Below are 23,055 nucleotides of genomic sequence, written 5' to 3' on the forward strand. Positions count from 1 at the left end.
AAGTGGAACAGGCCCTTTAATATGTGGGGATCGCTGGTCGGCATGGACTCGGTGGGCCGAAGGGCCTGTTTCCGCGCTGTACCTCTGAACTAAAACCTAAACGTAACAATTCGGGTGACATATTGATCCAAAGGACTGAAAGATTTTGGTACATGCTACCATTAACGTTTTTTTGTAGCATTTGAAAGATGTTATGTCAGCCCGTATGGTTGGAATGGTTCCATTGTTGTTTTGTACTCTGTTCTGGTTACAGAGTGGACATTTGAAACCATAGATGGGATTCTCTCTCTTCAGATGCTGACCAGCCTGCCTTGTATTCCAGCACTTATCCCTGCGTTCCTTAAATGATATTCCCATACATCATAGCCCCAAACTTAACTGTGTCTGGGAAATAGACACAAAAAGCTGGAGTAACTCAGTTATTAAATAACTGACAACAACATGAAAAACTACAGTCATTTACTTGTAACAGAACAATGCATTGTTAGAATTTTATTGAAGAAGTAATAAAATATGCCTATTAATATCTTCCCTCCCCCCCCAAAAAAAACTTAAATTTAAAGAATCTTGAAATCTTGAAAGGCAGAATTAGCTGATTTGTGCTTGGTGTAATTTGTGCTTGAAATTAGTTTTGTTTAGAGATAGGGCGCGGAAACAGGCCTTTCGGCCCACCGAGTCCGCACTGACCAGCGATCCCCACACATTAACACCACTTGGGACAATTTTACATTTACACCAAGCCAATTAACCTATAAACCTGCACATCTTTGGAGTGTGGGAGGAAACCGAAGATCTCGGAGAAAACCCACACGGTCACGGGGAGAACGTGCAAACTCCGTTCAGAGAGGCACCCGTAGTTGGGATCGAACCCGGGTCCCTGACGCTGTGACATAGTAGCTTATCCACAACGCCACCGTGTCGTCCAAAAATCTGCCAACGTTTAATCTGGTCATAAGCGATAAGAGCAGAATTTAGCCATTTAAACTGAGCTCTTAAAGATACCAACACGGGTCACAGGGAGAACATACAAACTTCAAACAGACAGGCACCCGCAGTCGGAATCGAACCTGGGTCTCTGGTGCTGTAAGGCAGTAGCTCTACCACTGCACCACCATGCCGCCCTGAATGTCTGCATTAGTTTGAATCATTTTTGCTGAATTATCATTCAATCTACTGCAATGTTCCAAGCATTGATAAAACTAAACATATCTTTGCTTGGGAGGATTGAGAAGGGAAAGTTGGGGAGGGAGAGTGGATGCAAGAAGAGAAAGAGGAGACAAGGTGGCTGGTCATTGCCATTAGTATCCTGATGGGCAAAGCCCGGCTTTGGGAATAAAGCCCCTCAGCAACCACAACTGACATGTCTGTGTGCAGTGGCAGGAGTTCTGCAAGGTCTTTCATGTTTTTACCGCGGAGAAAGACACAAAGACTGGGGAACATGGGGCAGTTAGTAAAAATGTTTTGAGGTCCGCCCTCAATACGGACGAGGAAATGCTGAACATCTAATGAGTATGAGGGTAGATAAATCTCCCGGGCCTGAGCAGATATATCCGAGGTCACTGTGGGAAACTGGAGAAGAAATTACGCGTGCCCTGGCTGCAATACACAAATCTTCTTGGGGCATCACGGTGGTGCAGCGGTGGAGTTGCTGCACGGATGCTGCCTGTGTGGAGTTTGTACGTTCTCCCCGTGACCTGCGCGGGTTTTCTTGGAGATGCTCCTGTTTTCTCTGAGATTCTCCGGGTGCTCCTCTTTCCTCCCACACTCCAAAGACGTGCAGGTTTGTAGATTAATTAGTTTTGATAAAAATTGAAAATTGTCCCTATTGTGTGTAGGATAGTCTTAAGGGCCTGTCCCACTTGGCGATTTTTTTCGGCGACTGCCGGCATCATTGACTGACATATCAGGTCACTGAAAATTTTGTGGCGTGACGCGGCGTGATGACGTGTTTTTTCAAGTGTCGCAAAAACACTTTTTGTCACCGCTGGATTTTGAAATGTTCGCTGATATGACGGCAACAGTCGCAGAAAAAATCGGCAAGTGGAACAGGCCCTTTAGTGTGCGTGAGTCGCTAGTCGGCGTGGACTCGGTGGGCTGAAGGGCCTGTTTCCGCGCTGTATGTCTAAACTAAACTAAACATGCGTGAGATGCTGGAAGACTGGAGTGCGGAAAATGTTTAAGAAGACACTGCAAGGAAAAGCCTGGAAACCATAGACAAGTGAGCTTAGCATCTGCGGTGGGCAAGTTTCTGGAGAGGATGCTGAGGGATAAGATCTATATGTATTTGGATAGACGGGGATGGGCAACATATTAGGGATGGTCAACATATATTTATACATGGGAGATCATGCCTTACGAATGTGAGCTTTTTGAAGAAGTAACCAAAAAGATTAAGTCAAAGCCTTAGATGTCGTCGATATGGACTTCTGTAGGGCGGTTGATAAGGTAGGCTGCTCTGGAATGTTAGGTCGCATGGGATCCAGGGAGAATTGGCAGAATGGTTATAGCGAGGAAACAAGCAAATGCAGATGCTGGTTTACAAGAAGGCTGTGGAGGCCCAGTCAATGGATATTTTTAAGGCAGAGATAGATAAATTCTATATTAGTATGGGCTGTCAGGGGTTATGGGGAGAAGGCAGGAGAAGGGGGTCAGGAGGGAGAGATAGATCAGCCATGATAGAATGTCGGAGTAAACTTGATGGGCCGAATGGCCTAATTCTGCTATGATCACGTGTGAACAAAAAAGGACACAAAGTGCTGGAGTAACTCAGCTATCAGGTGGCATCTCTCTGCCTCTGCCAGATCACATCGGGAACACCGGATGCAGCAGATGAGGTAACACCTGTCCATTGACCACCTGTCTAGGGACCCCGGGTGAGACAGAGGTTCACGTGCACCTCCTCTGAGGCATTTGACACATTGCGTTACATCCACAGCAGGCAACTGAATCATCCTACCACAACCAGAAAGCAGTCAAAGAAGGGTCTCGACCCGAAACATCACCCATTATTTCTCTCCAGAGATGCTGCCTGGCCCGCTGAGTTACTCCAGCATTTTGTGTCTATCTTTGGTTTAAACCAGCATCTGCAGTTCCTTCCGACACATACTGATGACACTCTGACTATCCTCGATCGGACTTTGCTGGCTTTACCTTGCACTAAACGTTATTCCCTTATCATGTATCTATACATTGTAAATGGCTCGATTGTAATCATGTATTGTCTTTCTACTGACTGGATAGCACGCAACAAAAGCTTTACACTGTACCTCGATACATGCGGCAATAAACTAAACTAAACTCTACTGACGTGGGGGAGTTTAAAAGGGGAAGGAAGTTGGGAATGAAAAGATAGCTAAAGAAGTTAAATTGCCGTTTAATTTTAAGGACTGTGTTGCTGCCAATCAATTGTGGGATTAAAGTTGTGAGTACAATTTGTTTTAGACGATAGACAATAGGAGTAGGCCATCCGGCCCTTCGAGCCAGCACCGCCATTCAATGTGATCAAGGCTGATCATCCCCAATCAGTACCCCGTTCCTGCCTTCTCCCCATATCCCCTGACTCCGCTATCCTTAAGAGTATCTATCTAACTCCCTCTTGAAAGCATCCAGAGAACTGGCCTCCACCGCCCTCTGAGGCAGAGAATTCCACAGACTCACAACTCGCTGTGTGTGAAAAAGCTTTTCCTTATATCCGTTTTATATACAGCTTCTGTAATGTGCATAGTTTACTGAGCCAGCAAACGTTCCTATCAAGATGAATAGTGATATATTTACTGCTGTTTAGTTCTCTGTCCTATCCTTCATCAGTTGCCACATGTTCAGCCTTGACACCCTCTGACAGATCACGTCCTATAGTGTAATCATATTTCTAAAAATGTCATGAACCATTTATAATCATCTGTGTTATAAATTAACTGGAAACAATTGGAGTGACCTTTTATGCAATCAGCAATTCAAACCAATTAACCACACTGATAGTTCTCAGTGTGACACTGAAGGTGATGGTAAATATGATATCTGATGAGGTTTTTAAAATAATGGGTTTATTAAACTGTTTGATTAATTTTTTGAGGTTCTCAAAATTCTGCAAAAGTTTGATAGAATATAATAGTCTAAAACCCGAATGTAAAATTGTCCCAAATAAATGGGACAGCGGTAAGGTTGTAGCCGGAGACCGGGGTTCGATCCCGACTAAGATACTGTCTGTACGGAGTTTGTACGTTCTCCCTGTGACCGTGTGGGTTTTCTGGAGAGAAGGAATGGGTGACGTTTCGGGTTGAGACCCTTCTTCAGACTGGTGTCGGGGGAGTGGGCGGGACAGAGATAGAATGTAGTCAGAGACAGGAAGACTGGTGTGAGAACTGGGAAGCGGGAGGGGATGGAGAGAGAGGGAAAGCAAGGGCTACTTGAAGTTAGAGAAGTCGATGTTCATACCACTGGGGTGTAAGCTGCCAAAGCGCAATATAAGCTGCTGTTCCTCCAATTTGTGTTGGGAAATTGTCCGGGATATTGTGTGCACAAATTTCTGCTTCTTTGTCCTGTATAGGTTAAATTTGAGAGCCAAATTCAAACAGATACCTGGTAGAAATACCTAAATTCCTGTCAATCTTGCCATGATACCCGGAATTGTAACATTTTATTTCATTGTCCATCTGGTTTGACCAAGCCATAATTAATGCTCAGTCAGCACTTTGATGCTAAAACTGCCTAACTTATGAACTTATAATTATGACCAACACGTCATCTCAATCTTGCAAGGCAGTTCCACAAAATGTTTAAACAGTGTCGTTTATTTTAGAGATACAGCTCGGAAACAGGCCCTTCGGCCCACCGAGTCAGCACCGGCCAGCGATCTCCGCACATTAACACTACCCTACACACACACTAGGGACAATTTTACATTTGTTTATACCAAGCCAATTAACCTACAAACCTGTATGTTTTTGGAGTGTGGGGTGAAATCGAAGATCTCGGCGGAAACACACTAGGGTCGCAGGCAGAACGTACCAACTCCGCTCAGACATGCACCCATGGTCAGGATCGAACCCGGGTCTTTGGCACTGTAAGGCAATAGCTCTACCCCTGTGCCACCGTATCGCTGTACACAGTGATGTGTTCAAAATGTTCATATGATACAAAGTTTGGTATTTTAAGCATCAAAGTGGTTACGAAGCTTTAATGACAGCTTGGTGCTCAGTGTGTTGGTGAATTCTTTAACATGATTAGCTGCTCAGTCAGTTGGTGACTTTGCTGCTGCCAGAACTCCAGCAACCTTGTTGACTGTTCTGAAGGCAAAATGATGTTGGGGAAAGTGGAATGCACGTTAGATTTTGATGGATCTTTATGGTAACTTGAGATTAATGATGAGTCCCACTGATTTGTCATTGACTGCAAAATCTAGGCCAGGGGTGGGCAGCCTTGTTCTGCATCGGGGCCGGGATGCATGTCTGTGAGCGGATGGCGGGCCACATCTATCATGTGTAAACATGGATCCCACCCCCATCCCGCCCCGGATGGCAGGCATCAAATCCCATGTTCACAGAAGGTAGACACAAATGCTGGAGAAACTCATGCAATCCTTGCATGTCTCACCCGCTGAGTTTCTCCAGCATTTTTGTCTACCTTCGATTTTTCCAGCATCTGAAGATCGTTCTTAAACGTGTTTACAGAAGGTGCGTGGCCGTGCCGGCGGCTTTGCGTAGGATGCGGTACAGCTAGAGCTCGGCCGCTGCTCGGGGCGCTTGCCGGGCTCAGCGTGGCCTGCGGGCTGGGTGATTTTGGGTTATGGGCCGCATTCGGCCCAGGGGCCGTAGTTTGCCGACCCCTGATCTAGGCCCTCGTTCTATTACCACTCTCCACCCTGCATCAGATTTCATATTTGCTCTTCTGGAACATGCAAGAGTGTTTTATTGTCATATGTCCCAAATATAAAAGTTCTTACTTGTAGCAGCACAACAGAATGTGTAAACATAACACACACACACACACACACACGCACACACACACACACACACACACACAAACACACACACACACACACACACACACACACACACACACACACACACACACACACACACACACACACACACCCCTTCGATGGGGGGTCTTCGATGTTCTCTAAGGCGCTCTGAATTGTTGTCACTGTTGTGATGTAAGAGATGTATCCACCATTTTGTTCAAGGTCATGTGGACAGCAATGTGATAATGACCTAATTACTTTGAAGGATGTAGATTGATTCTTCTGCCTTGGAAATGGAATATTCTGTTTCACTGCCACTTCAGTGTGGGAAGTGAGCAGCGAGAAGAAGTGAAATCTCTTGTACAAGATCATTTAAAATACATTTTTAATTTTAATTGTGGATTTTTAACCATTACAAGCCTGTAGTGAGTGCAAATTTTAATCAATGCCCCTCTCTCACGCAGATGAAGCAATTGAACCCAATCCATTACAGTATTCGACTCAGAAGAATGGTACACAAAAATATGGAGTATTGCATTCCTAACCGATTGGACTACATACAGGAGCAGGTAACACTTGGCACAATAGTTTAAATAACATAGTTCTCTTCTCCTGAGGACACTTATTATGCTGTGCAGGAAGGAACTGCGGATGCTGGTTTAAACTGAAGACAGACAAAATGCTGGAGTAACTCAGGCAGCATCTTTGGCGAGAAGGAATGGGTGACGTTTCGGGTCGAGACCCTTCTTCAAACTGCTTCAGACATGCGGTTTGGGTTACTGCTAGTAGCCTCCTGGCCATTCCATGTTTGAATTAAAAGGTATACAAAACGGTCCAGATTAATATATCACTAATATTGTAGCGGACGTGGAGTTGTCCGTTGAAGAACAAGGCAGACACGAAGTTTGTCTGAAAATACGGTTCTTTATTGCTCCGCTAATTCTCCTCACTCACCAACCCATGCTTGCGCGATTAACACCTTAAATACTCCACGGGGGCACCCGTAACCACACCGTGACCCCCCCCCCCCCAGAGCTGAAGCTTATGTACAGTGCGTGGCCCATCACCCAGTTCCGCCACAATATCTTCTTCTTTCAATAGCGCCAAAATTATCATTGTCAGCAATCACATTTTTCTCTGACTGTGAAATAATTGTATTTAGTGCATGCACCTTTACCTACATGGATTTTTTTTATTTACAATGTCATCGTCCTTCACTGTTTTTCTTGCTGGAATTTCTTTGTCAGATTAAATCTTACATTGCTTCCAGTTTCCACCTACTGATCTGCTGCAAGAATCTATCCTTCCATCTCCCCTCCTTGAACATTCTACTGCCCTTCGATGATGTTATTTGTTTACTATGGTTTCATGCTGCTTCCCTCAGATGTAATCAATTGTATGCAACTTTTCTTTAGTTTAGTTTAGAGATACAGCGTTGAAATAGGCCCTTTAACCCTATGCCAATCAGCGATCCCCGCACACTAACACTACCCTACACACACACACTAGGGAAATTTACAGTTTTGCCAAGCTATTTATCCTACAAGCATGCACTTGTTTGGAGTGTGGGAGGAAACTGGAGCACCCAGAGAAAACCCACGCTGGTCACGGGGAGAACGTACAAACTTCGTACAGACAACCACCCCGAGTCAGGATCGAACCCAGGTCTGTGGCGCTGTAAGGCAGCAACTCTACCCCTGTGCCACTGTACCACCTATTTAGCAAGGCCATTTGCAACTTTGTGGGTTTTTCACCCTCCCAGCCCCCGCATTTCATTGCACTGTCACAGAAGCGGTTCGATCCTGACTACGAGTGCTGACTATGCGGAGTTTGTACGTTCTCCCTGTGACCGCGTGGGGTTTTTTCCAGCATTCCAAAGACGTGCAGGTTTGTAGGTTAATAGGCTTCTGCAAATTGCCCTCGTGTGTAGGATGCCAAAGTGGAAATGGGGTAGAACTGGTGTGTGGGGATCGCTGGTCGGCGCGGACTCGGTGGGCCAAAGGGCCTGTTTTCATGCTGTATCTCTGAACTAAACTAAAGATTTATAATCATGGCTGTCTCCTCGTTACCCTTTCCCCAAATGTATATGACTCTCTTTTCAATAACTCCAAACATTTGCAGCCCAATTCATCCTTCAGTAGTCTTGAGCATTCAGTAGTTCAGCCTTCTGTGGCCCCAGCGTGGAATTTAAAATAACATCTCCCTTCCATATCTTTAGCTTTGTTACCACTCTCCTCTTCCACATCGTCTCCCTTCACTGTTGTTGGGGAATAATTCAGCCATGAGTTTCAGATGATCTTTTAATCTCGATCTCTCTTCTTTCCATTTTCCAAATCATCTCAAAGCTAAAGTTTTTTCCTTTGTGCAGTGCCTCAAAGAGATTGCTATTGTACTATTATGAACGAATTATAGCCCCATTTATTTCCCACAAAATCCAGCTAACTCATCTTAAGATGCAACGCAAAATGCTGGGGTAACTCAGCGGGACAGGCAGCATCTCTGGAGAGAAGGAATGGGTGACATTTAAGGTCAAGACCAGTCTTCAGTCTGAAGAAGGGTCTTGACCCAAAACTTCACCCATTCCTTCTCTTCAGAGATGTCCTGTTGAGTTATTCTGGCATTTTGTGTCTATCTTTGGTGTAGACCAGCATCTGCAGTTCCTTCCTACACATAACCCATCGTAAGTGTAGACATTAATTTTGAAAAGTTGAGTGTTGAGGACATAAGCAAATTTTCAAAGACTTTTGTCAGCGGCAACTTTAAGGATGAATATGAAACGATAATATCCTTCTTCTTTATTACTGCAGTTATTTGATGAAATAGAGATTACCACCATGAATATTTACCACATGCACCTTGAGAGGAGAGGATCCGAAACTGTGTTTGGTAAGTGATGCATACTTTGTTGTGCTTTTTGTCTGTCATTCAGCGAGCTGACAAAGGTCACTGCACTCCCTTATTGAGTCACTCGGTATCATCTACTGCTCTTGTGAAGCTCAACAGATGTTCAGCAACTCAGTAGACTTAAGGGGCTGTCCCAGTGTACGAGCTAATTCAAGAGTTCTCCCGAATTTCCCCTGATTCGAACTCGGAGAATTACGGTAATGGCTGCTAGTAGGTACTCGGGGCTCTCGTGGACATTTTTCAGCATGTTGAAAAATCTTCACGAGCTTACCGCGTTTCCCAAGTTCCTGCCGCTAGCGTTACGAGCCGCTAAGAGACTTCCCGAGCTCCGACTTACCCGCTACGTACATTCTACGTGCTTACCACGAGTCTGTTTTTTTTTAACTTGGTAGAGCTCTTGAATTACCTCATACAGTGGGACAGGCCCTTAAGTGGGCCTGTCTCACTTGGGCGTCATTTACATGTCACGCAGGTGGCACCCGAAGATTTTGTGAATCCCAAAATCCTGGGGCGTCACGCGCGACCGCGTGTCACTGCCTACGTCACCATGCACCATGCGCACGTAATGCACGCCATGCAAGCGTAATGCACGCCATGCGCACGTAATGCACGCCATGCACGCGTAATGCACGCCATTACGACGCACGACGCACGCGTGGGACAGGCCTTTAAGCAACTCAGTAGATGAGCATAAACAGCCTCTGGTTCTTTAGCTGCTACTCGATGTATGGGTACCCATCTTACCCCCCCTCCCCCCACCACCACCCTCGCATCAGTCTAAAGAAGGGTCTCGACCCAAAACGTTGCCTATTTCCTTCGCTCCATAGATGCTGCCGCACCATAAGAAACCTGATCCTTTTATGTCATCTGGACATAAATAAATCTCTTTTTAGTATAGCTGCTGTTGTCATGTTAGCAAATATCCAAACTTGTGTGTTCGGTTAGCTTTGTCTCCATTGATATTGTGTCATGCAGAGAATTACCAAACTTAACTACCTAAACAGTATTTATTGACAACTCCACTTCCGCCAGTCGTTTGGGTGCAGAGTATCGGATGATTCACATTAAAGATTCTTTAGAGCAGACAGAGTCAATTTACTCAGATGTAAACTGTTTAAAGAGAAAAGGCAACAAACACATTTCAACACCTATTAGAGGCATGGTGATTTATCCGGGAAACAGTGAGTATGAGAGTAAGTGCATATGGGTCCATTTGTCTTGCGGTATCTTGTAGTGGTGCTATTGTCCTGATTTTTCCACTCCTCCCCAGACAGTGTTGTTTGTTAAGAAAAAGGAGAAACTCATGTTTGTTGGAAAACTAATTAATATTAGGGGGTCACAGCAGTGCTGCCTTATGCCCCTGTCCCACTTAGGAAACCTGAACGGAAACCTCTGGAGACTTTGCGCCCCACCCAAGGTTTCCATGCGGTTCCCGGAGGTTTCCATTCAGTCTCCCTACCTGCTTCCACTACCTGCAACCTCCAGCAACCACCTGCAACCTCCGGGAACCGCACGGAAACCTTGGGTGGGGCACAAAGTCTCTAGAGGTTTCCGTTCAGGTTTCCTAAGTGGGACAGGGGCATTACAGCGCTTGCAGCACCAGAGACCCGGGTTCGATCCTGACTAAGGGTGCTGCTTGTACGGAGTCTCCCCGTGAACACGTGGATTTTCTCCGAGATCTTCGGTTTCCTCCCACACTCCAAAGACGTACAGGTTTGTAGGCTAATTGGCTTGGTGTAAATGTAAATTGTCCCAAGTGCGTGCAGGATAGTGTTAGTATGCAGGATCGCTAATCGGTGCGGACTCGGTGGGCCGAAGGGCCTGTTTCCGCACTGTATCTATGAACTCTGTTGTGTGACATTTTGTTTCAGATAATAATTATTCACTCTTATCTGAAATTAACATTGAATAATGACATGAAAGATATTTTGATAATGAGTTGGACTTTCCAAATAACAAGGGCTTTTATTTTCTCCAAATGTTGCTAAAGTGGCAACATCAGGTAAACTGCAATGTAATCCCAATTTTAATAAATGAATGATGGGAGAGAGAAACAGATAGGCTGTATATTTACTGATGTTCACAAGGATTGTGTGGGATTGTGTGTGAATTTGTATTGCCACTGTAGTATAAGTGAGGCAAGAAAGATCATGCTTTTCTTGTTACTTCTTCTTTCGTGTCCATCTTCCGTGTTTCAAATGTTGACATCGCTGTCATCGTCCGTCCTGAAAAGGACGCAGGGTTCCGGCAACAATCAGTGGGAGCCATCACTTGACGCGTTAGATGATGGTGGTAGCAGAATTAGCTCAGGATACTTCCAAGTTTCCAGCCCCACAACGTGGACGCTTCTGCTATGGGGCCTTCTTGTTACTCATTCATGATATCTAATATATCTGTGATATCCTGATGTTAAATCAATAACATAATTACCAAACTCTGAAGCAAACACTGATAAACACAGGAAAAAGACAGTAACAACTGGTTTAGTTTAGAGATACAGCGCGGAAACAGGCCCTACAGCCCACCATGTTCTGACCGACCAGCGATCCCACACACCAACACTATCCTACACACACTAGGGACAATTTTACATTTACAGCAAGCCAATTAGACAATAGACAATAGGTGTGGTGTAGGCCATTTGGCCCTTCGAGCCAGCACCGCCATTCAATGTGATCATGGCTGATCATCCCCAATCAGTACCCTATTCCTGCCTTCTCCCCATATCCCCTCACTCCGCTACCTTTAAGAGCCCTATCTAGCTCCCTCTTGAAAGTATCCAGAGAACCGGCCTCCATCGCCCTCTGAGGCAGAGAATTCCACAGACTCACAACTCTCTGTGAGAAAAAGTGTTTCCTCGTCTCCGTTCTGAATGGCTTACCCCTTATTCTTAAACTGTGTCCCCTGGTTCTGGACTCCCCCAACATTGGGAATATGTTTCCTGCCTCTAGCGTGTCCAAACCCTCAACAATCTTATATGTTTCAATAAGATATCCTCTCATCCTTCTAAACTCCAGAGTGTACGAGCCCAGCCTCTCCATTCTCTCCGCATAATTAACTTACAAACCTACGCCCTTTTTTATTTTAAAGATACCTGGAATATTTTATATTTCAGTCTATAAGTGTCGAGTTCAAGGATGGAAAAGATGGTCAAAAGATAATGCTAATACTTTATATTTTTACAGAGCCATTTTTTGTTACAAAATAGTCGTCTTTCAAATTGTTTGAGCAAAACCATTTACTTTTTCAAATGTTTTGATGCAATTGATTTTTTTATTTTATTTTATTTTATTGGGTTACTGATTCCTTGCCTTCCTTATCACACATCATTTCACATATTTGTTTTGTATAATGTTTATAACATAACATAAAATAAGCTCATGTGATAGGAGCGGAATTAGGCCATTCGGCCCATCAAATCTACTCCGCCATTCTATCATGGCTGATCTATCTCTCCCTCCTAACCCCATTCTCCTGCCTTCTAACCCCTGACACCCGTACTAATCAAGAATCTATCTATCTCTGCCTTAAATATATTCATTGGCTTGTCTTCCACAGATGCATGTGGCAATGAATTCCACATATTCACCACCATCTCACTAAAGAAATTCTTCCTGACTAAATAAAATAAGGGCCTGTCCCACTTGGCTGTCATTTGCGCGCAAATTTGCGACGTGACACGCACGTGATGCGCGCATGGTGCGCAATGACATAGGCAGTGATGCGCGGCTGCGCGCGGCGTCCCAGGATTTTGTGATGTATAAAATCTTCGCGCACCATCTGCATGGCGCGCAAATGACAGCCAAGTGGGACAGGCCCTTTAGTTTATGATACCAAAATCTTAGACATGTTATATATATATATATATATTGTATATTCCTACAACTTTGCAGGTTTAGCACAAGCAATTTGTGTTATTGTTGCTCTGTCATCATCCTGCCAATTGCTAAGTGTACCTCCAGTGCAGAATCATAGAGGAACCTCAGATTTCCTGGTGGGAAAATGTCACTTTGGCTTCTCTGTTTAAAAGGTTTTGCTGTGGCTGGACAGATTGATGGAAAACAGCAGCACAATTCTCTGTTCGTGACTGACGTGCTTCCTGGTGGACTGGCTGACAAACAAGGTACTTTTATCTCTATATATGCGATAAATGGTGTGCTTGTGTTTGGCACTGGAATATGATATCCTCGTGTTTCCCTTGGGCAGCTTACACCCCAGCGGTATGAATATTGACCTCTAAGTAACCCTGGCTTTCCCTCTCTCTCCCCGTCCCTCCCCCTTCCCAGTTCTCCCACAGTCTGACTGTCCCTGATTACATTTTATCTCTGTTTGCTCTGTGGTTACCTTCCCCTAGCTAACAATGATCTATTCTACATTTTCCCAGATCTCCACCCACTTTGATGTCTTGTTCTCACACCCTACACTTCCTTATCTCTGTATCGCCCCTCCCCCCGACTCTCAGTCTGAAGAGGGGTCTCGACCCAAACCGTCACCCATTCCTCCTCTCCAAAGATGCTGCCTGTCCCACTGAGTTACTCCAGCAGTTTGTGTCTATATATGATACTCTACTTGGTTTCGAACCATCAGAAGGTCTACTTGTGATAACTGTCCTGTAAAACATTTCTTTTAAATAGCCTCATGTAGTTTAGTTTAGTTTAGTTTGGAGATACAGCACGGAAACAGGCCTTTCGGCCACCGAGTCCGCACCGAACAACTATCCCCGTACAATAACACTATCCTACACACACTAGGGACAATTTACAATTATACCAAGCCAATGAACTTAAACAACCTGCATGTCTTTGGAGCGTGGGAGGAAACCAACAATCCTGGAGAAAACCCATGCAGTCACGGGGAGAACTTGCAAACTACGTACAGACAGCACCCGTAGTCGGGATCGAACCCGGGTCTCCGGCGCTGCAAGCGCTGTGAGGCAGCAACTCTACCGCTGTGCCACCGTGCTGCCCTTTGTGAATGAGGCCAGAGTTGACACAGTGGAAGGCTTTGCTGAGACTCTGTCGGCACTTGGACAAGAATTCCATTAAGGCAAGGTCCCAAAATGGATGTTGCATGCTAATTATGTATTAAACTCAAATAATCCGACACCCTCAGGACTTTGATAGTGCCAGACGAACAAATATTCCAGGCTATTGGATGTTTTAACTATTAATTCCCCAGCATAAGTTAATTTCTTTTGTTTTTAATATGCTATACAGTAATATGATTTTTCTATTGAATCCAGTGAGTTTAAAGGTAGTGGGAAATAAAATCTATGAGTCACCGCTTTTCAGAAAAGCGCATGATTGGAGCCTTCCTGCAGTTTGTTCCTCTCCTTTACCCCAGTAATGAACTTTTCTGAAGTCAGTATGATGAGTTGCTGTCTGCCCAATATGTGCTATTCCTCTGGCGGGCATGCATTTCTACAATAAACTAAGGCTAGAAAGGAGAAAATTATCCTGAGTTCTCAACTTGGGTTAGTTTGCTTCAACACAAGAGGGCAGCACAGAGGTGCAGTGGTAGAGGTACTGCCTTACAGTGGCAGAGACCCGGGTTCGACCCTGACTACGGGCGCTGTCTGTACAGAGTTAGTTTGTTCTCCCCGTGACCTGCGTGGGGTTTTCTCCAAGATCTTCGGTTTCCTCCCACATGCCAAAGACCCACAGGTTTGTAGGTTAATTGTCTTAGTGTAAATGTAAATTGTCCCTGGTGTGTGTAGAGTAGTGTTAATGTGCGGGGACCGCGGACTCGTTGGGCCGAAGGGCCTGTTTCCGCGCTGTATCTCTAAACTAAACTCTAAGCTAAACTAAAAACAATATGCTACACTAAAAGCCCTGTCCCACGGTACGAGTTCATTCCAAGAGTTCTCCCGAGTTTGCCCTGATTCGAACTCAGAGATTTACGGTAATGGCCACTCGTCGGTACTCGGGGCTCTCATGGACATTTTTCAACATGTTGAAAAATCTTCACGAGTCATCCCGTGCTTACCTGTCATTAGCGAGTCTTCCCGAGTGCCTGCCGTTAGCGTTACGAGCCGCTAATGAACGTCCCCGAGCTCCGACGTACCCGCTACGTTCATTCTCCGTGCTTACCACGAGTTTGATTTTTTTTTTAAACTCGGGAGAGCTCTTGGAATGAACTCGTATCGTGGGACAGGGCTTTAACTATTTTACTGAACAACAGCATAAATTGACATATGCCTCAAATTGTATGCTATAAAAATAATGCTGTTATTATTTCTTTTACATTTGAATAAAAGAAAAGTAGAACATGTTGAAACAAAAAATATATGGTCGCTTGGTTAGCATGCATGGCTAGCTTGGTTAGCATATGCTAGCTTGGTTAGCATGCATGGCTGGTATCCTGTTGTCAAGATCAAAGTGATAAGGTGGGTAACTTCCTGAGCATTCATGATGTGTTCTGCTTTCTCTTAGGTGCCAGGGTTGGAGATGAGATCTTAATAATAAATGGAGCAGTGGTTGCAAATCTCCACCATAGATGTATTGAATCGTTGTTTGCTGAAAATCACCTAATACTTACTGTCAGACGCTTTTCCTCTGACTGGACTCAAACTGTAACAGGCGGAATTGATGCATTAAACCAGATAACAATTCCACCACCTCCTGGCCAATCCAAACTGCTGGAGGAGTTTGTGGATAAGCACCTCCTTCCTGTCCCTTCTGGTGAGTTTCTGGCTTTCTTTTTAACTGCGAGGCAATAATTGTAAGCTGAGTCGGACTTTAAAAGAGCAATCATGCACGTTTAAAATATCAATGATGTCACGTACGAGGAGTGATTCAGAGCTTAGCGTCTGAGCCGCAGTCTTGTGAAGAATCTTGCACATCATGGGCACTTCAGGCCAACACTAGGTTTGAGCACCAGGTTTGTAGCAAATAATATTTCTTTGTACAAAAATGGCAAAAATCCTAATCATCTCCAATGTTCTATTTTTGCTTACAAAGAGAGTGTGTGGAGAAAATAATATGATGTACTTTGGGGGAATGTTGCATGGAATATCCTGATAATCTTTTAACTTTGGTCTTTCGATACCTGTTGTTCCCACGAGTGAACAAACAAACTGCCTCCTTTAGCCATCAATGTTATCGTGCACAGCATTACAGTTTGAGTTATTTCTTGTTTTCATTTTAAGAGTTCAATTTGATAATCTTCTTAAAGATTGACACAAAATGCTGGAGTAACTCAGCAGGACAGGTAGCATCTCTGGACCGAAGAAAGTCTGAAGAAGGATCTCGTCCTGAAACGTCACCCACTCCTTCTATCCAGAGATGCTGCCTGTCCCGCTGAGTTACTCCAGCATTTTGTGTCTATCTTCAGTGTAAACCAGCATCTGCCGTTCCTTTCTACACATGATTGTGTTTGCACCCATTTGTTCACTGTGTGTTGAGAAAGAGCTGCTAAACTTGAATGTAGATGTTGAGGATACTCTGAAACAATGCGTTTTGTATCTATCTTCATAACAAGTGTACTTCCAAAACAATAGTGAAAGTGGAGGGAGTTTCGACAGTTTAGGTTAAAAATTCCTAACACAGAGGTATTAGGGAAAACATGTGAACTTGAAGTAAGTTACCAGGACCAGATGGAAAGCATCCAATTAATTTCAGGGAAATTTAGGTTTAATTTAGAGATACAGCGCAGAAACAGACCCTTTGGCCCACCGAGTCCACACCGACCAGCGATCCCTGCACATTAACACTACCCTACAGACACCGGGGACAATTTACACTTATACCAAGCCAATTAACCTACAAATGTGTACATCTTTGGAGTGTGGGAAGAAACCTAATATCAACGGAGAAAACCCACGCAGGTCACGGGGAGAACGTACAAACTCCTACAGGCAGCACCCGTAGTCGAGATTGAACCCGGGACTCTGGCGATGTAATGCCCCTGTCCCACTGAGGAAACCTGAACGGAAACCTCTGGACCCCACCCTAGGTTTCCGTGCGGTCCCCGGAAGTTGCAGGTGGTTGCCGGAGGTTGCAGGTAATGGAAGCAGGTAAAACCTCCGGGAACCGCACGGAAACCTTGGGTGGGGCGCAAAGTCTCCAGAGGTTTCCGTTCAGGTTTCCTAAGTGGGACAGGGGCATAAGGCAGCAACTCTACCGCTGCACCACCATGCTGGGAAGAAACGATGTAGGCACTAACTATAATCTTCTCCCAATGCTCCTTATGTATGAGAGTGGAATAATGTGTTTGAGGATTAGCCCGTCACTTCAACTTTGGTAATGGGAAAGCTTTTTCCGGGGCAGAATTAATAGTGCCCTTTTGGAAAATTAAGGTACGGACCCAGACTTTGTTTGGGGCAAATCATGTTTACTCATTTGATGCAGGTTTAGTCAGTGAGGTGATGGATGGATGTAGTTGCTGTGGTATACGTTTAGTTCCTGAAGGCTTTTGATGAAGTGCCACATAAACACCTAACAGCACGTGGCATAAAGGAGTGTTGGTAGCATAGATACATAGTGATACAGTGTGGAAACAGGCCCTTCGGCCCATCTTGCCCATACCGGCCAACATCTCCCTGCCCGCTTTGGTCCATATCCCTCCAAACTTGTCCTATCCATGTATTTGTCTAACTGCTTCTTAAATGTTTGTATAGTCCCAGCCTCAACTACCTCCTCTGGCAGCTTGCAGTCTGAAGAAGGGTTTCGGCCCGAAACGTCGCCTATTTCCTTCGCTCCATAGATGCTGCTGCACCCGCTGAGTTTCCCCAGCAATTGTGTGTACCTCCTCTGGCAGCTTGTTCCATGCACCCACCACCCTTTGTGGGAAAGAGTTACCCCTCAGATTCCTATTCAATCTTTTCACCTTCATCTTAAACCTATGTCCTCTGGTCCTCGATTCATCTCTTCTGGGCAAGAGACCCGATCTATTCTTCTCATAATCTGGCAATAATCTCTCATAATCATAATAGCATTGGCTAAAAACTTAATAATTGGTTTGTGAACTGGAGGGAGGTGAACAGTGGCACGCACTTCTCAGGGATTGGGCTTGAGGCCGTTGCCTTTTTTTAAATATCTACGATAATGGCCAAGACATGGGGGTGCAAGCCACAAGGTCTAACTTTGCGGATGACACAAAACTTAGCTGTATTGTGAATTGTGAAGATAGCGATAGTATTTGGTAACATGCAAGCAGGATGATGGAATGGGCAATTGGATTTATTTAATGTGGAAAACTATGAGGTGATAGGCAAGGAAGACAATTTACTTTAGAGATACATTCATTTGTTCTATATCTCACTACATCACCATCTATATCTCGCATTCCCCTCTCCTCTGACTCCCAGTCCGAAGAAGGGTCTCGACCCGAAACATTACCCATTACTTTTCTCCAGAGAGAAAATCGCTGAACCGCTGAGTTACTCCAGCTTTTTGTTTTCTATCTTCAGTTTAAACCAGTATCTGCCATTCCTTCCTACAAATGAAAATGGCTGCTAGGCCAATCTATCATGAAAGACTTAAGGATTAAAATATGGAGCATGGGAACATTGAAGACCATTTTTATTATTTTATTTGGGATCTCTGCCTCTCTGCCTCAGAAGGCAGAGGAGGCCAATTCTCCGGAGGCTTTCAAGAGAGAGTTAGATATAGCTCTTAAAGATAGCAGAGGCAAGGGATATGGGGAAAAGGCAGGAACGGGGTACTGATTGTGGATGATCAGCCATGATCACAGTGAATGGCGGTGCTGGCTCGAATGGCCGACTCCTGCACCTATTGTCTATACTGATGCACAATGCTTATATCAATGGATTCATTTTAGTAATCTTGCTTGGGGTATGTATTTGTATTCAATGGATGAATTTTGTTTATTACAAAGATCCAACAATTTTTGCTCCCATCTGCCAACATTCAACTTGATGCCTATACGTCAACATCAATCTTCCCAGAGGCTACCGGATATTTCCCAGTCCTATTTATTTTGCTCGTATGTGTACACGCATGCTCCCAACCCCTCCCAATTTGTGCTGTAACTGTGCACGATCCCATGATTTTAGTAACATTTTGGTCCTAAATGACATCTTCGCTGCAATCACATCTACATAGTCAACAGCTGGGTCTGAAGTAGGGTGTCGACCTGAAACGTCCTTCTCTCCAGTGATGCTGCCTGTCCCGCTGAGTTAGTCCAGCTCTTTGTGTGTATCTTCGGTTTAAACCAGCATCTGCAGTTCCTTCCTGCACGCCTGGGTCTCTGCGTTCCAGCCAAACTGGCATAATGTGCACTCCCATATTGTATCATTCTATGATTGGGATTCCTGCCTTGCATTAGATCCTGTATCTTCTCCACACTCTCTTCTGAAAACTGCCTGCTTTGGTAGAGGCACCTCAAAACCTACCCTTCCATTTGTTCTTATATATACTTCTGCAACTAAATGCAAGTTGATGTTGACCCATAAACATAGAAAATAGGTGCAGGAGGAGGCCATTCGGCCCTTCGAGCCAGCACCGAGCCAGAGTATTAATTTGCCTACACAGTTGCTGTTTCCACGTTTGGGTAAAACAGCTAACATTACTCGTGTGCCTCTTAAGGGCCTGTCCCACTTACGTGATTTTTTTCGGTGACTTGCCGGCACCCGTCATAGTCGCAGCAGGTCGCCGAAAATGTTCAAACTGTTGGAAATCCAGCGGCGACCTGAAAAAGGTACGGCTCTTTCGTCCACTACACGGCCAAACAGGTGTCGCCCCGCGACATGTCGCCTCTATGGTCATGGTGACACCTGTTTGGTCGTGAGTAGTGGCCCAAAGAGTCGTACCTTGTTCTGGTCGCCGCTGGATTTTCAACATGTTGAACATTTTTTGGCGACCTGCTGCGACCATGACGGATGCTGGCAGTCGCCGAAAAAATCACGTAAGTGGGACAGGCCCTTTAGTGTTTGTGTTTAAACAATGTGGAGCACTGTGGAAGTGAAATGAATCTACCACCACTTTTATCATTATCCATAGTTTACACGAGGTACAATTCACAGTCTATTTAAATCCCTGTGAAAATTGTTGGATCTTGAAAGATTAAAGTGAATGTCAGCTAGTATTATAAGTGTGCATCCTCACAATGTGCCCATATCTATGCCAGTGGAATTGAAGGGCCTGCCACTAAGACAAAATGCTTTGTTATGTCTTTTGAGTTCAATATAGTTTAGAGATACAGCACAGAAACAGGCCCTTCGGCCCACCGAGTCCGCACCGACCAGCGATCCCCGCACATTAACACTATCCTACACACACTCGGGACAATTTTTACATAAGCCAATTAACCTACAAACCTGTACGTCTCTGGAGTGTGGGAGGAAACCAAAGTTCTCGGAGAAAACGTACACAGGGAGAACGTACGAACTCCGTACAGACAGCACCCGTAGTCTGGATCAAACTCGGGTCTCTGGCGCTGTAAGGCAGCAACTCTACCGCTGCACCACTGTGCCGTCTATAGTACATGACATTGAATTTTAACTGTTATACAATCCTAACTGCTTGGAATAGTCGTGTATTAATGCAACCTTTAAACTTTTCTCATTGTTTTGAATACAGTGGGCGCTGCTGTAGTTTTACTAAAGTCCAAGCAGTAAACATTTGTGTAACTAATTGAAATTTCCCATGCTATTTGCAGTGCCTTTGTCTAATGAAAGATTGCACAGAGCTTATGAAATTCTCTTCTAATTTCCTCCTCCACATTCAATGTTTTATTTCTTGACCACTATTTTAATATTTAGCTTTCAATCTATATTGCAATAACTTGTTTCCTCACGGTCATCTCTTTAATCCAACTGGTTTGATAGCAGTAATTTGTAATTAAGAGGGGTGTCATATCTGTGCATCGAGTGAGTAGTTAAAGCCCTGTCCCATGTTACGAGTTAATTCCAAGAGCTCTCCCTTGGTTAAAAAAATCAAACTCGTGGTAAGCACGGAGAATGAACGTAGCGGGTACGTCGGAGCTCGGGGACGTCTCTTAGCGGCTCGTAACGCTAACGGCAGGTACTCAGGAAGACTCGCTAACTAACGGCAGGTAAGCACGGGAAGACTCGTGAAGATATTTCAACATGTTGAAAAATGTCCACGAGAGCCCCGAGTACCGACGAGTGGCCATTACCGTAAATCTCCGGTACCGTTCGAATCAGGGCAAACTCGGGAGAGCTCTTGGAATGAACTCATACCGTGGGACAGGGCTATTAAAGTAAATTTAAATCTGTGGGAGATTTTATATGGAAAATATTTGACTTGAATAAATCTTGAATAAATTTCAGATTTTGCCTGTGTGCCGGAGATCCCTGCGCTAACAAGAAGTGTCACAACAGACTGCATCGAGTCACACAATCAGGCTGAAAACACAGAAACACTTTTACAGGTAAGCGATGGAATTAAGCAAATGTTACAGGTGTTGCTGACTAGTCAAGAGGCGAGAGTTAGAATTATTGTTCTTAATGATGGAACCTTTTGACCAGTACGTGCTGCTTGCTGTGTACAGTGTAAAAGGGGATGGGTGGAACTAATCAACTATGGTGGCCACTTCCTCTTTGAAGCAAAATAAATATCACACCCGGGAGAAAAGTGTTGGGGGTTTTTCAGCAACTGACATCCTGGCTGGATTTCTCTGGAAACACCTTAATTTAGGTTTCAAAATATTTTTCAACAAGCCATCGGTCATTGAGGAAGGGCATCTGAAACGTAACATTGGTGGATGTAGAAAGAGTCAAGAGTGTTTTATTGTCATATGTCCCAGATAGAACAATGAAATTCTTACTTGCAGCAGCACAACAGAATATGTAAACATAGTACACTGTAAACAAGATAATAAATGAGAAAAAAGGTTCAGTGTGTGTGTATATATTTATTATATGCATACGCCAAATTTAAGATGACAGTAGACTATGATCAACATTAAGATAGACAGAAAACGCTGGAGTAACTCAGCAGAACAGGCATCATTTCTGGAGAGAAGGAATGGGTGACGTTTCGGGTCGAGACCCTTCTTCAGACTGGTTAGGGATAAGGGAATCGAGAGATATAGACGATGATGTGGGGAGATAAAGAACAAAAGAGATACAAAAAAAATAACAATGATAAAGGGAACAGGCCATTGTTAGCTGTTTGTTGGGTAAAAACTAGAAGTCGCGACTTGCATGGGGGAGGGATAGAGAGAGAGGGCATGTCAGGGCTACTTGAAGTGAGAGAAATCAATATTCATACCACTGGGCTGTAAGCTGCCCAAGCAAAATATGACATGCTGTTCCTCCAATTTGCATGTAGCCTCGTTCATTGTTCCTTATCTCTCCACATCATCTTCTATATCTCTAGTTTCCCTTATCCGTAATCAGTCTGAAGAAGAGTCTCGACCCGAAACGTCACCCATTCCTTCTCTCCAGAGATGCTGCCTGTCCTGCTGAGTTACTCCAACATTTTCTGTCTATTTTTGTTTAGTTTAGAGATACAGCACGGCAACAGGCCCTTCGGTCCACGGGGTCCACGCCAACCAGCAATCCCTGCACATTAACACTACCCTACACCCACTAGGGACAATTGTTTTACACGTACCAAGCCAATTGGTCTTCAAACCTGTACGTCTTTGGAGTGTGGGAGGAAACCAAAGATCTCGGAGAAAACCCACACGGTCTATCTTCAGTTTCTGCAGTTCCTTCCTACACATGATCAACATTAAGCTATCTGGACTACACTTCTTCCCACCCTGCTTCCTGTACTCGGAGCGTCAGGTAAGTAGAGACGTTTTTTCAGCATGATGAAAAATGTCCACGAGTAAAAGAAAATAGCCCCGAGTACGTTGGGCTGGCATAACGAGCCGCTACGCTATATCCACGGACTCCTACAGACTCGTTACAAACATTCTGCGAGTTTCAAAACTCAGGAGAATTTGTGAATAACTCGGGGAAAGTGGGACAGGCCCTTTGCTGCAGCACTTTGTGTCTTATTCTGTCAACCAGCATCCATAATTCGCCACGGTGGTGCAGCGGTAGAGTTGCTGCCTTACAGCGCCAGAGACTAGGATTCAATCCCGACTATGGGTGCTGTCTGTACGAAGTTTGTACGTTCCCCTTGCGACCTGTGTGGGTTTTCTCCGAGATCTTTGCTTTCCTCCCACGCTCCAAAGACGTACAAATTTGTCGGTTAATTTGCTTAGTGTAAATTGTCCCTAGTGTGTGTAGGATAGTGTTCATGTGCAGGGAT

General features: G+C 44.6%; 1 protein-coding gene across 3 annotated transcripts in view; it reads left to right on the forward strand.

Annotated features, from left to right (window-relative positions):
- The window catches only part of tiam2 (TIAM Rac1 associated GEF 2), a 276,975-nt gene that overhangs the window by 185,432 nt on the left and 68,488 nt on the right, over nucleotides 1-23,055 (forward strand). For all 3 annotated transcript variants that reach the window (XM_033025042.1, XM_033025044.1, XM_033025043.1), the window contains 5 exons: nucleotides 6,427-6,531; nucleotides 8,770-8,848; nucleotides 12,897-12,989; nucleotides 15,298-15,546; nucleotides 21,120-21,220. In XM_033025042.1, the coding sequence (XP_032880933.1) occupies nucleotides 6,427-6,531; nucleotides 8,770-8,848; nucleotides 12,897-12,989; nucleotides 15,298-15,546; nucleotides 21,120-21,220 (627 nt within the window). The remainder of the gene's footprint in view (nucleotides 1-6,426; nucleotides 6,532-8,769; nucleotides 8,849-12,896; nucleotides 12,990-15,297; nucleotides 15,547-21,119; nucleotides 21,221-23,055) is intronic.

The sequence above is a fragment of the Amblyraja radiata genome, chromosome 8 (assembly GCF_010909765.2).
Source record: "Amblyraja radiata isolate CabotCenter1 chromosome 8, sAmbRad1.1.pri, whole genome shotgun sequence".
NCBI classification, from domain to species: Eukaryota; Metazoa; Chordata; class Chondrichthyes; order Rajiformes; family Rajidae; genus Amblyraja; species Amblyraja radiata.